Here is a 13,683-nt window from a genome sequence, read left to right as displayed (position 1 = left end):
TCTGTCATAAATTTGGGTCGCTGTATGGAAACAGGTCATGGATAATTCATGATTATTTTTTGTCAAAGTGTTAATAACTATATCTTTTTAGGGTCTGAATGAGGAATGAGGATGCACTTCATGACCATAACTCATTTCAGCTTTTTAGTTATTGGAATCAGCATGCATTTTTTGTTGTGTATTTCAGCAAAATAATGAAAAACATTCAAGTGACTTGACAAATCAAGCAGCAACTCCCTCCAATATGGCAGCAAATAATGTGGCTAACAAAACCAGTTCAACTGGACGACCAGTGTCAATGGCTAGCAGTTACTGGGATGCAGGATCATTTAATCAGGTAAATAAAAAAGTATAAAGGGGACCATTTTTGGATAAAACAGATAAGATATTAGAGAGTATAACTTATGGAATTATGTAGTTTACAAAAGGAGCACATTTGATTACAGGCTTTTTTATGAGTGTATTATGGTGAAACTGTAAAACCTTTTTGATATATGCAAAGAAAATGTCTTTCAAAATAATTGCCTAGTAAAACTCATTTAATGGAGGACAGTAGAAATATAAAACAAAATATTAGTGCTTATACTAGTCTATGACATTCAGAATACTTCTGTATATAGTTGAACTAAAGTTTTTGGTAGCGTTGGGATCTCATGTTATTTGTTTCACAACATTTTTATTAGTTTGCTTTTTCATACCCTACTCTCAAGAAAACATTTTGAGCCTGTATATATAGTATATATATATATATATATATATATATATATATATATATATATCACACAGACATATCTATCTATCTATCTATCTATCTATCTATCTATCTATCTATCTATCTATCTATCTATCTATCTATCTGTCTGTCTGTCTATCTGTCTATCTATCTATCTATCTATCTATCTATCTATCTATCTGTCTATCTATCTATCTATCTATCTATCTATGCATTTGTAGATTCTCTACTTGACCTTACCCGAGTTTCTGTTTTGTCTTACTCTCAGATCATATTTTCCCAGCTATGGGTCTGCTTTACACTAAGGATCTGTTAATGGCTTTAATGCTGTTTGTTTTGTCTCAGTTACTTGCTGGTATGTCTGCTGCCCATTGGAAGTTAGGCACTGGTAAGCGACATAACACAGCTAGTTACCACTGCCTTTATCAGGTTCAATTTTAGTTGTTGTTAGGGTTTGTCACTGGGGAAGCATGTCTTAAATACTCACTATATACGTCTTTGACAGGTATCTAGGGATTCCTCTTTCCAACTGGGGTAGGTAAGTGGAACCTCATCTCCTGCAATTCTAGCTAAGATGAAGTGCCATTGTATTTATCCAATGGCCTGGTGTACTTCAAAATAGTACAAAGGACACCAATTAGTTTGCTTCAGGGCTGATATAAAAAGGAGATGAAATTCTTTGGCATTCCTAGTCATACTGTTGTAGTCATACATTTTATTTTATGACAATAGGGCAGGGACCAGCAGGCAATCACTGAAGCTATCTGACATAACTCATGACACTGTGATGTTATGAGGAGCTGATGCATGGGGAAAATATGAGGTCACTGAAGGTAGATTTGGAGAATGTAAAATGACAAGTACATTCGCTGAAACTACATTTGTTGGCAGTGGAGTTAATGTATTTCTCCTCAGTTGCTTTGAAATATATATATATAAGTTTAGGGGTTGTGGTTGGTGCAGTACGGACCCCTAGGAAGCTCACTGAAGGTAGCTTTGTCTAATATTTTTCATAGTTTTTACATTTGCATAAGCTGTCTTTGGCAACTAAGCATGAGTCCAATGCATGTACCAAATGTGGTGTATCCTCCCTATCTGTTATTTTGTCAATCTAATAGCACAAAAGTAACACTGAGCACTTCAGCCCTGACAACTGGCTGGCTGGATCGTAACTTGGGTACAGTTGTAAATGCTATCTTTTTTTAATGTTGTGTCTTTCGGCTTTTCCCGGTTAGGGGTCGCCACAGCGGAACTCCGGTCCACTAATGATTGGTAGTTGATTTTTACATGCTGAGTTACCAGCCCTGACACACAACCTTCAACAAAGGTACACCCATTCACGCATGTCTCCACGCAGAAGATGCTCTAGCTGAGAATCGAACCGGACAGCGTCTTACTGTGAGGCGACAATGCTACCGCAGCAACACCACCGCTGTAAATGCTATCTTTTTTAAATATTCCTTACAAATGCTATGGGAAAATTATTCTTTTACATGATTGAAGTACATATTCCCCTTTCATTTCCTACTGGTCAAATACATATGTGGGAGGTCATTTCCTGAAAAGATGAAGGCTGTTCTCCTTGGGGAAGAAAGAAGAAGAAGAAAGAAGAAAAAGAAAGAAGAAGAAGAAGAAGAAGAAATAATAATAATAACAATAATAATAATAATCATCCACCACCTACTGCATGTCTTTGGAATGTGCTCATATTAAAAAATGCCCTCGTTTGTATGAGGACCAATACAGAATAATAAAAAATCATCTTGTTAAAATGTAGCAAATGGATTGATATAGCAAAAGAAATATGTTTAGTTTTCTTTGTTATCTGCAGTAACTTTAAGTTCATGCTTCACTTTATTCCTTTCCAATAGTGTTTTCAAGTTCCCAGCTGACATTTTTCACTGTGGTTTTGACATAGGGGTACGGGGATTTCTTACAACCTTCTGCTATTTTCCTTCTTGTGTTATATAGTTTATTAATACAGGAGTTCCAGCATAGATACTTGTTCCTGAATTTGCCATCAGAACTAGGGCAGATGGGTAATGACTTTCTCTTTGCAACTATATAGATGTTCATCGTGTTTCACTGTTGCAGTCATTACTCTTGGGTTATCCTGCTGGCAGGCTACCCTCAGTCGTCCAGAATTCCAAAGTCTAGGTCCGGCGTCGGTTGCTGTCGCCTCTTCCCTGACATCAGTGCGCCAGGGGTATAAAAGATGCAGCCAACGCCATTTTCTTCAGTCTTTCTTGCTACACAGTGCCCGAAGCAAAAGCAGTTCGCAAGTGCCGGTCGGCCGACTCCTGAGATTTTCAAATCCGAATTTCAGAACCGAAGTATTCATTAAAGCTAAGTACCCCATTGGGGAAACTTTTTTCTTGCTCCAGACCGATGTCAGAAAAAGTTAACAATTGTATTTCTTGTGGCACAGAAACAACTATAGCATTCTCCTTCTCAGACTTCCATGCCTAAAAAAAAACAGATGCTCAAAATGGCCGAAGACCTAATTAGTTTGATCAGGGGCTCCCATCCCCCTCCTGATAAGAGGCCTAGGCAAGAGACAGAGTATGATTCTTCTGATCAGGTTTCCATTTCCTCTGATTCCTCCTGGACTCTCATAAATTCCTATATAAAAACCCCGCAGCAGACCCAGAAACTTTATCTCAGGGTCCCAAAGGAGTTAAGGCTTCCACTGCAAAAAACCCTGTCCCCTCTGATAGGGATTCTAGGGCTCTAGACAGATAGAGGAAAAAAGTCTACACTTCTGCTACCCTGGCTGTAAGGGCTTTAAATTGTCAGTTTCATATGCTTAAATATCAGCAATATTTAATGTCACTGTTTAAACAGGAAATGTTGACAAATACTGAATGTTCAGAGAACAAAAAAATTGCATTATTTATTGCATGCAGCTGAACAAATGGGAAAGCATACTTTGCAATGTGGTTATGATTCACTGGAGGCCTCTTGCAGGACTGCTGTTATAGGATCTGTTATTAGGAAGCATGCTTGGTTAAAGGAACAGAATCTGCCTGATCATGTTAAAGCAAAATTATTAGATGCACCATTACAGCATGATACTTTGGTACAAAAGCAGAAGAGGTGTTGAAAAAAAATGTAGGATAAAGCAAAATCCATGCAGACAGTCAAGGATTTCTTACAGGTACAGCCACCCAGGTTTAGCAGGAACTGGTCCTCTAAAAATTGGTCATTCCCAGTATCAGACAGACCACAAAGAGGCAGATACAGGTGTCCCAGAGGCAGATCTCAGCTCCAAGGCTCATACAGGCCAAAACAATGGGGTGCTCCTACCTCCAAAAGCGGAGAAGACAAATCACAACCTTACAGAAAACAGTCCCAATGACTTTCCTCTAACAGATCCAAGAACTTTTCATTTGTCAGCCCCCTTAGGGGGAAAACTAGCACTTTTTTCATCAAATTGGCAAATGATTACCCAAGACAAATGGGTCCTGAACACAGTGTGTCAAGGCTACAGGTTCCATTTTCACACCCTACCAAGGTCAAAAGGTATGCCAGACCTGCCACACAATCAATGGGCAGAGGCACAAAAACAAATTACTGCCCTCATGGACATGAGGGCCATTCAGCAAGTACCATAACAAGAGCACGGGGAAGGATTTTACTCCAGACTCTTTCTAGTACCCAGAAAGGCAAAACCTGGAGACCAATACTGGACCTGTCTATACTAAATACATTTCTGGAAGTTCCAAAATTCAAGATGTTGACTCTACAGCAGCTACTGCCCATGCTGGGCAAGAAGGCTTGGCTCGTAACTTTGGACCTAAAAGAGGCATACCTGCATGTCTCAATCAGACAATCTTGCAGAAGATACCTCAGATTCATAGCTGGCTCAATGCATTACCAATTCTCTGCACTGCCCTTTGGCTTATCTACCATGCCCAGGGTCTTCTCAAAATGCCTGGCACCAGTAATTGCATTTTGCAGACAAAAAGGAATTCAAATATATCCATACTTGGACGACTGCCTAATTCAAGCAGAGAACAAAGGCATTCTTCTGAAGCATCTGGCATTTGTAAAAAGATTACTAATTGGCCTAGGGTACACAGTAAACTAAAAGAAATCAAAACTAGTGCCCTCTCAAGAGATAATATTCCTGGGTGCAAGCTTAAATACAACTGCTCAGATGCCTTATCTCATGCCATACAAACAAAAACAACTGACTACTTACTTCAAGAAACTGGCAACAAAAAAAAAACAAAAAACACTTATCTGCAAGGAAAATCCTGCAGGCCTTGGGTTTCATGGCATCTTGCATTCTACTAATTCCATATGCCAGACTGCATATGAGGAAACTACAATGGTATCTAAAAAGTGATTGGACTCAGCATTGCCACAGCCTGGAGACAGTAATTGCACTCATTCCATGCCTGCAACAGGAGTTTTGATGGTGGGCAGAAGCCTGTCACCACAAGGGTCTGCCATTCAGATTACCCACAGCCAGACAGACACTGACAACGGATGCATCAGATTATGCCTGGGAGGCCCATATGGCAGGAAAATGTATTCAGGGCACATGGCCTGCAAACCAGATGCATCTTCATCAATCAAAAAGAGATGCTAGCTGTTCAAAATTCCCTGACAGCTTTCAAGGACCTGCTTCATCCAGGACAGTTACTGATAAAGACAGACAACACTACGGTAATGTGGTACATAAACAAGCAGGGAGGTACACATTCCTACCCCCTCTGCAGACAAGCAATGACCTTATGGGACACAGCATTGGCTTTTCAAGTTCACCTGCAAGCACAATTCCTGCCAGGAAAAACAAATACTCTGGCAGATGATCTAAGCAAAATACCCATGGATCCCCATGAATGGAAACTGGATTCACAAGTCTTCAGCATGATAATAAGGAAATGGGGATGCCCAGACATAGATCTATTTGCCTCCCCTCACAACTGCCAATTTCAGAGATTTTGCACAAGGATTTATCACAAACAAGCATGGAAAGTGGACGCCCTATCCTTCAGCTGGAAAAATCTAAAGGTATATGCTTTTCCCCCACTGCCTCTCCTTCCCAGGGTACTCCTAAAGGTCAGACAAGAGAAGCCAAAAATGATACTGATTGCACCAGACTGGCCACGCCAGCACTTGTACCCAATCCTAAAGAGCTTGTCTCAAGGTCCAGCATGGATATTGCCTCAAACTTCTCACTTACTGACCCAACAAAACAATCAGATCCTGCACAGCCAACTCAGGACCTTAAATCTGGCAGCATGGTGAATAATGTTGCCATTCAGAACACTCCTCTTTCTAAAGCTGTTATGGATGTTATCTTGGAGGCCAGGAGGCCCAGTACCAGAAAATCTTATGCAGAAAAATGGAAAAGATTCTGTGCTTGGAACCAGGAACAAGGCAGTGACACGTGTGTACCAAATATCCCTCAGATTTTACAATACCTAACTGAGATGCTAAACAAAGGCCTTTCTTTCTCATCAATTAAGATTCATGCCTCTGCCATTTCAGCCCATTACAATACGGAACCACCTATCTTTTCTCATCCTTTAATAAGGCAGTACCTCAGAGGGGCCAAAAACATTAGACCTCCAAGGAGAGCACCAATTCCAGCCTGGGACGTCAATTATGTTTTAGAAAAACTGACACTGCCTCCTTTCAAGCCAGCATCAACAGCAGGTATTCAATTCTTATCCTGGAAAACAACTCTGCTCCTAGCAATAAACTCTGCAAGGTGAGTCTCAGCGTTACAGCCACTCATGGTTGTGGAACCTTTCATCATTTTTCATCGAGACAGGGTTTCTCTGAGGACAAACCCTACATTTATGCCTAAGGTGGTGTCCAGTGTGGCCCTTAACCAAACCATTCACATGCCTACCATTTATCCTAACCCACAGAACAAGGGTGATAAAATTCTGCATTCTTTGGACATACACAGGCAGTTACACTTCTACTTGGACAGAATTAAAGCTTTCAGAAAGACTGAGCAACTTTTAGTGTCATATGCTGCAGGATCACAAGTAAAGGCTATCTCAAAACATAATCCAAGGAATTTCAAGTGTGAAACACCAACATGTACTCCGGAACCACCAATGAGCGAAACAGTCCAGATAGACACCACGGTGTTAAATCAAGTATTTAATCCACATAACGCCAAACGTTTACATTCCAAGCAACGACACTTATAAAAAACAAGAAACATACAAGAAATAGCATATCTGTTAAAAGTTTATTAATATAGTGACATTATTGTTTGATATTCACATAACTCACATATAGTCCACCAGTGCCTAGTAAGGGTCACATGTCTCATATTGTACATATTGTACATATATTAGCCAGTAATAATTGTTTTAAATTTATATAACATAGTATTATTCTAGTAATGTTTTGTGAATACTTGTGTATTCATGACATTCAGTACATTTAGCTTAGGCTTTTAAATTATTAAATTACATTTAATTATTTAATAGGGCATAGATTTTATATTTATTATATTTTATACATTTGTATATTTTTAACCATATACAATGTTGCCACACACCGTATAGTTGTATATATGAGTAGATACATTATATCAATTTAATGTTTTTTATTTATTGTTACATGATTGTTATTGTCATATTTATTAGGAATAAGGCACTTTATACGTTGAGAGCATTAGAAGAATATGTATTTAATATATTTAATAGATTTACACAAGCACATATCTTAGGTTTTTTATTTATATTCTTATTGATATTTTTTCAATAATATATTTTCAATAACATATTTTTAACTATAATGAAATATGTAGATGGAGTGACATTCATACTAAAACCTATATTTTATGAGAGCAATTAGTGGGCATATCAGGGACTATTTACTTATCGATGTTTATGCAAGGAAATATACCTTTAAGAATGTACTAGCATTTTTTGGCGCCATTAAGTTAATTTAAACTGACGGAACGCTTCCCTTAGCAGTTCTGAGGAAGACCAGATGTTTATGGTTGAAAGCGCTTAACTGCTGATAACTTCTTAACGTGTTTCCTGGGTGCTATTTCTTGTATGTTTCTTGTTTTTTATAAGTGTCGTTGCTTGGAATGTAAACGTTTGGCATTATGTGGATTAAATACTTGATTTAACACCGTGGTGTCTATCTGGACTGTTTCGCTCATTGGTGGTTCCGGAGTACATGTTGCTATCTCAAAACAGACTACTTCTAAATGGATAGGCCATTGCATCCGTTTCTGCTATTTTCAACATGGCAAATCAGTGCCTAAGGGCATTAGGCCTCATTCCACCAGAGCAGCAGCCTCTTCAGCAGCCTTCCTCAGAGGAGTACCAACCAAAGATATCTTAGAGGCTGCAACTTGGAGTTCAGTGCACACCCTCACAAAGCACTACCACTTACCTCTTTACTCTAAGTCCAGAGCAGGCTTTGCCACTGCAGTTCTGCAGGGCCTCATAGCCTCTCCTAACCCTATTTAGCCCAGCCGCCCTTCCTCAGCTTTGGGATTCATCCCAAGAGTAATGACTGCAACAGTGAAACACAATGAACATAGAACAGTTGTGTACCTACCATAAATGTAGATGTTCGAGTGTATTCACTGTTGCAGTCCAGGTTACCCACCCACCATCCCTCTTTTATTTGCTGGGACTTATCTGCATCCTATACAACCTTTTTGGTGTATTTACTTGTAGATGAAGGAAATGTTATTTTTGTGCATGCATTTTTATTGGCATATTTTTCAGCCTACCAATTTGGGGGCACCTGACATCTGGGGCAAGAAAAACTGAAGAAAATGGCGTCGGCTGCATCTTTTATACCCCTGGCGCACTGACGTCAGGGAAGAGGCGACAGCAACTGACGCCGGACCTAGACTTTGGAATTCTGGCCGACTGAGGGTAGCCTGCCAGCAGGATAACCCAAGAGTAATGACTGCAACAGTGAATGCACTCAAACATCTACATTTATGGTAGGTACACAACTGTACTTTGCCGGTCAGATGTTAATGTAGCAGGTTGGTTAGTTTGTTGGGAAGTGCTAGGAATTTTGCTTATGTCTTCTATAAGTTGAAGTAGGCTTGCTCAAGAGACTGCTCTGAAAGATGGCCTCATTTTGATGATGGGTGTGCCATTAAGTCTAACAGAGAATTGAACTGATTTTTGGTTAGGTTTAACCAATGATGAGGAAGTCGGATGTGGGCCACAGGTAGTAACTAGATTGGTAAGGACCTGTTCAAGGATATTAGAATATCTAGAGAGTAATCTTACAGTTTGCTCTAGCACATTGGTATTCACAAAGTCTAGGAAATGTTGAACATATCCATTTTCTGAAATGTAAGCATGTCAGTCAATGCTCAGGTAATTGAGATATCTTATTAAGAAGGCATTTGGTTTTACATTTGACCTTTCAATGACGTTATGGTAATTTCCATGGACTGTGACTGACATCAATAGGGATCTACAGTCAAACTCATTTAATGGCGTAAATAATAGCAACAAAGTAATAGTTGGATTGAGTATTCTTAAGCATGTTATACTGTTGCAGTAGAATATGGCTGGTTGTGGGTAATGCTGGATTTACCCACTGTTAGTGTGGCCCTTAATAGCATTGTCACATCACAGCAAGAGTTTCTCTGGTTCGATTCTCAGCTGGGGTGCCTTCTGTGCACAGTCTGCATGTCCTCCCTGCATTCACTTGGGTTTCCTCCGGTTTCTCTGGTTTCCTCCCACATTCCAAAGATATGCAGTAGGTGGACTGGACACTGTAAATTGACCCTAGGTGTGAGTGTGTGCATGCATATGTGTGTAGTGCACCCTCTAAGGAGGGTTCCTTGGGCTAGCATCTTGAGGCTGTAAAATCCGCAACTGTTATAGAAACAATGAGTGCTGAAAGGTGCTTGTTGTCTGATGCACCACATGGTGCATAAAAGGGAAAGAGAGAGAAGAGAGGGTGCAGCCCTCATGACCAAACAAAACCAACTGTGGGTAAATCAGCATTACCCACAAACAGTCATGTGTTATTGCTATTATACAATATTATTTATGAAAAGAAATCCTTACTTTTCTTAAATAATGTTCTTGTATAATGGCACCATGGTGTTCTTCTGCTTTGTTTATGTATACTGGGGCTTTCTTGATGGACTGCGCATGTGTATAGAACTTCTCATGCTTAAATAGTACATCAGTGCTTTGGAAAGAAAGCTACAGGGAAAGGAAGATCTCCATTGTTTTTTTTTTTGTTTGTATTTTTTTTTTATAAAGATTGAAATCTGGGTACTTTAGAGGTATGAGAGGACAGGATAGAGAAAATACAAGAAAAAACACATATGTTTCTTTAATTGTGCATTATATACCTGATTTTCCTTGTATTTTCTCTGTCCTGCTTCTCTTTTACCTCTGAACTGTCCGGATTTCAAATTTTATTATTTTTTTAAGGTCAAGAAGACTAAAAAAGCTATAGCATGTATTAATAGAAGAAAATCTGAGTGACTAGATATTTTTTCTGTTGTTATATGCTTGATTTACAACAGGCACGATAGTTGAGCTGACCAATCAGCATGCTCATTTTTGAATATTTATGGCCAGTCATTGTATAATATGTAATTATTTTGCACATTTTGCTTAATGTACCTTGGTCTTATACTTCAGAATTGCCTCTGTAAGAAAGTGACTATCCTAGTGGTACCTTTCACTTATCAGATTAATTAAGTCATTATATTACATTAAAAAGGTACAAGAAATCAAAAGTTACTTGGATATTTCAATTTTTGGGGACTGAATCAAATTCTAGCCTTCATTTGATACTTTCCTCAGCCTAAAACCTATCAAAATTAAGCTGACCTTGGTTTTAATGCATATTTATGTTTCTTTTTCAGAATTATGATTATGATGCAGATAACAGCAGTGCTGCATCTGTTAACCACGATAACTCAGCAGAAAAGTCTTTCAGAACAGCAACCATGGTCTGACCGTTCATTATATGTGAATTATTATGCAACAGGAACACATTTTCACAACTTCAGAACTTTTGTTGTAAAGCCAAACCGTTTACTTAAAAGGCATGATTTATTTTGCACTGTTAGGTACAGTATTGGATAATTTATATTGCACAAAGAAAGTGCAGAGTCTCAGGAATTGTATTGTCCCAGTAGCTGACTCATTTACTCTTACAGCTGTACAAAAGCTGATTTGCTTTACAAAATTCATAATTTTCACTTAAAGCTTAAAGTAATTAGGAAATCATGGTGGTAAAGATTGTGAATACTTGTGCATTATAAGCCAAAGTGAAATGGATATTAGCATATTGCTTATTGAAGATATCGGTGATATATACAAATGTATACTTGTGAAATTCCCAAAATGGGAACTCTGAAAGTTTTTTTTTCTGGTAATGATAATGCTGTTATTACAAAAAGCCATTTTTAGATTGTACCATTTTTTTTACTTTGACTTGATATGGAGAACAAATCATGTGCCAGACTAATACTAGATATGTTCTATAGTTCTTATGTATATCTTTATTAATTAGACACAGATCTTGTCATGTCTGAAGTATATGAAGTAAAATTGTCTAAAAGAGAGACCAAAGGGTTGATGAAGTTGTCTTGTAATACAGGATATAACTATTGACTGTATGTTTTTGTACTATTACAGTAACACACACAGTATTAGGGTACAGTTTTGCATACTCTTGTACTAGTTAGCATCCTATAGTATCGGTATTGAGCAGAAGGTTATGTTGCATGAAATGATAGCATGATCACTGGATTGAGACTTTTAACATATGTCTCACTCTAAGAACAATATAAACGATGCAATAAAACTATTACTGACATCATCTTATAAAACAATGTCCTAATTATACTGAATTTATTGTATGCCTCTTTTGTATCTTGCAAGAAAGTAGAGCTAAAGAAATAAACTACATGTAGTGTACTAAAATGTGATGTATTTTGTGGTATTCAGCAAACCATTAATATTTGTCCTTTGCATGCTGTTTGACTATAAACCCTGTTTTCCCCTTCTTCGGGCAATCACCTTGAATTCATTGGACTGATATGACCCTGGGAACTCCCATGCAGTGCAGTATGAACAGTACTCACTTATCTACTCCATATGTTGTAATTTTCCATGTGTGAGTTTATATTTCCACCAAAATTGCCAGCAGAGGTCACTATAACATAAATATCAAATATATGGTCTTCTCCATCATGAACTTAATATGTACTAGATACGGTAGTCACTCACATTTAAAGAAATAGTTGTTGGATCTGTAAATAAAGATGCTTCCTCTTTCTCTTTCTCTCTCTCGCTCTCTCTTTGTTTTAAAAACAGACTGTCAGCTGTTCCAAGCACATATCTTATAACTATAATCAACTTTCAGTAATTCATTAATTTACTGAGATTTATCAAAGGGTTGACTTTCTGGCACGGAGAAGCCATATACATTTGGAAGTGCATCACTATGTATCATGCTGTAATGTTTTGACCAGTGCAGGCAACCAATTAAGTAGTAGTGAAAGAAACTGGAAAGAAACAGTTTGTGGGTACATTATAGACATAAATGGCAATGGCTGTGGATAGTACACACTGCACAACTGTCATTATGTATGGTTATGGCATGCCCAAGGATTCGATATTGTCAGTTTCTTTTATTATTACCTAATTGAAAAACTTATGAGTGAAAGAAATACAGAAAAATCCCTAATCATGTATAAAATGAATGTCATTTAGTGCAGAGTAAAGATGCAATGCATAAAGAAGGAGAAGTAATTAGTGGAAAAAGCAGTGATCTGTGTGAGCAGTGATGACAGGTTGCTCTTCAGATCCATGGAGGCTATCATTTTATGCAAGCATTTGCTTTGTTTTATGTTACTTTGCTCATCACAAGGAGCTCAGTACTTCAAGTGCATATTTTATGTAATGAATCATATCAGGTAGCCAAACCTTAGCCTCCTCATCAAGTTGTACTTGCAGTAGTTATTTTCACTGACAATAGGAGGATGAGGGACAGTTTGTCAATCCTAATACAGAGAGAGAATTCTGCTCTAAGTTTGCTACATGGGAAGATTAGCCCTACTCCATATAGGTTCATAGTAGAGTACTAGGCTAATGGATAAAGTTCCCTTACAAGCCTAGTCAATATAACCATATTTTACCCAATATATGATCCTTAGGGGCATGAGGATGGCATGGATTTGTGCCTGTGCATTGAGTATCTTACAGACTGCACCTGTCCATAAGGGATATAGGCACTACCCCAGGTGTGAATTTGCAATTCCCTATCCATTCATCCAAACTGCATTTGAAGAGGGCCAGGGAAGGGCTCTGCTTAACATGAACAGGAAGCTTGTCCCAATGAAGGTGCAATCTCTGTGACACATATCCATCTTTGTAAGCATGTTTTGTTTGAGTTGCTCACTAAGTTTAGATCCCTAGATTAGGTGACCCTCATGCTGTTTGACTTGTGGATGTGTAGCAGCTCCATCAAGGCTGTATTTGTGTGTGCTTTGTAGGTCAGGCATATGTCACGCCCTTAATAGTCAGTTGGAGATAGCGTAAAGAGATAGGGCTTTTAGTCTATCCACATAGTTCATGTTGTCTACACCCTGTATTTTCTATGTGAGGAACCTCTGAGGCCACTCTAGCTGCTGTAAGTGCCTAGTCAAGTACATGTCAAAAGGCACACTGTACTCATTTATTCGTCTAATGAGGGCTGAGTACAGCAGGGCTATAATTTCCTTGGATCTGGATGCCATACCTTTTCTTATAAGTTGTGCCACAAAAAAAGACTTCCTCACCACTGTGGACACATGGTGGTCAATGTTCAGGCTACTATATATCTGTGTACCTAGATCTCTCAACTCTGAGTTTACTCTTAGAGGTTTACTATTGATGTTCTTATTTTCAGGGGTATTTGACTTCTCAAAGAGTATGATAATGCATTTTTTCATAATTAGTTTTAGGTCA

The 13,683-nt window shown here is 38.4% G+C and overlaps 1 protein-coding gene across 1 annotated transcript in view; it reads left to right on the top strand.

Annotated features, from left to right (window-relative positions):
- Positions 1–11,649, top strand: part of LOC122808376 (V-set and immunoglobulin domain-containing protein 10-like) — a 406,591-nt gene extending 394,942 nt beyond the window's left edge. Inside the window, exons 9-10 of the mRNA XM_044079342.1 lie at positions 188–337; positions 10,590–11,649. Of these exons, the coding sequence (XP_043935277.1) occupies positions 188–337; positions 10,590–10,682 (243 nt within the window). The 3' untranslated portion in view covers positions 10,683–11,649. The remainder of the gene's footprint in view (positions 1–187; positions 338–10,589) is intronic.
- Positions 11,650–13,683: the final 2,034 nt, after the last annotated feature.

The sequence above is a fragment of the Protopterus annectens genome, chromosome 8.part0, assembly GCF_019279795.1.
Source record: "Protopterus annectens isolate FY-2018-M chromosome 8.part0, PAN1.0, whole genome shotgun sequence".
NCBI lineage: Eukaryota > Metazoa > Chordata > Ceratodontiformes > Protopteridae > Protopterus > Protopterus annectens.
Note: the sequence above shows the minus strand (reverse complement) of the source record. Positions and strands in the feature narration are given on the sequence as shown.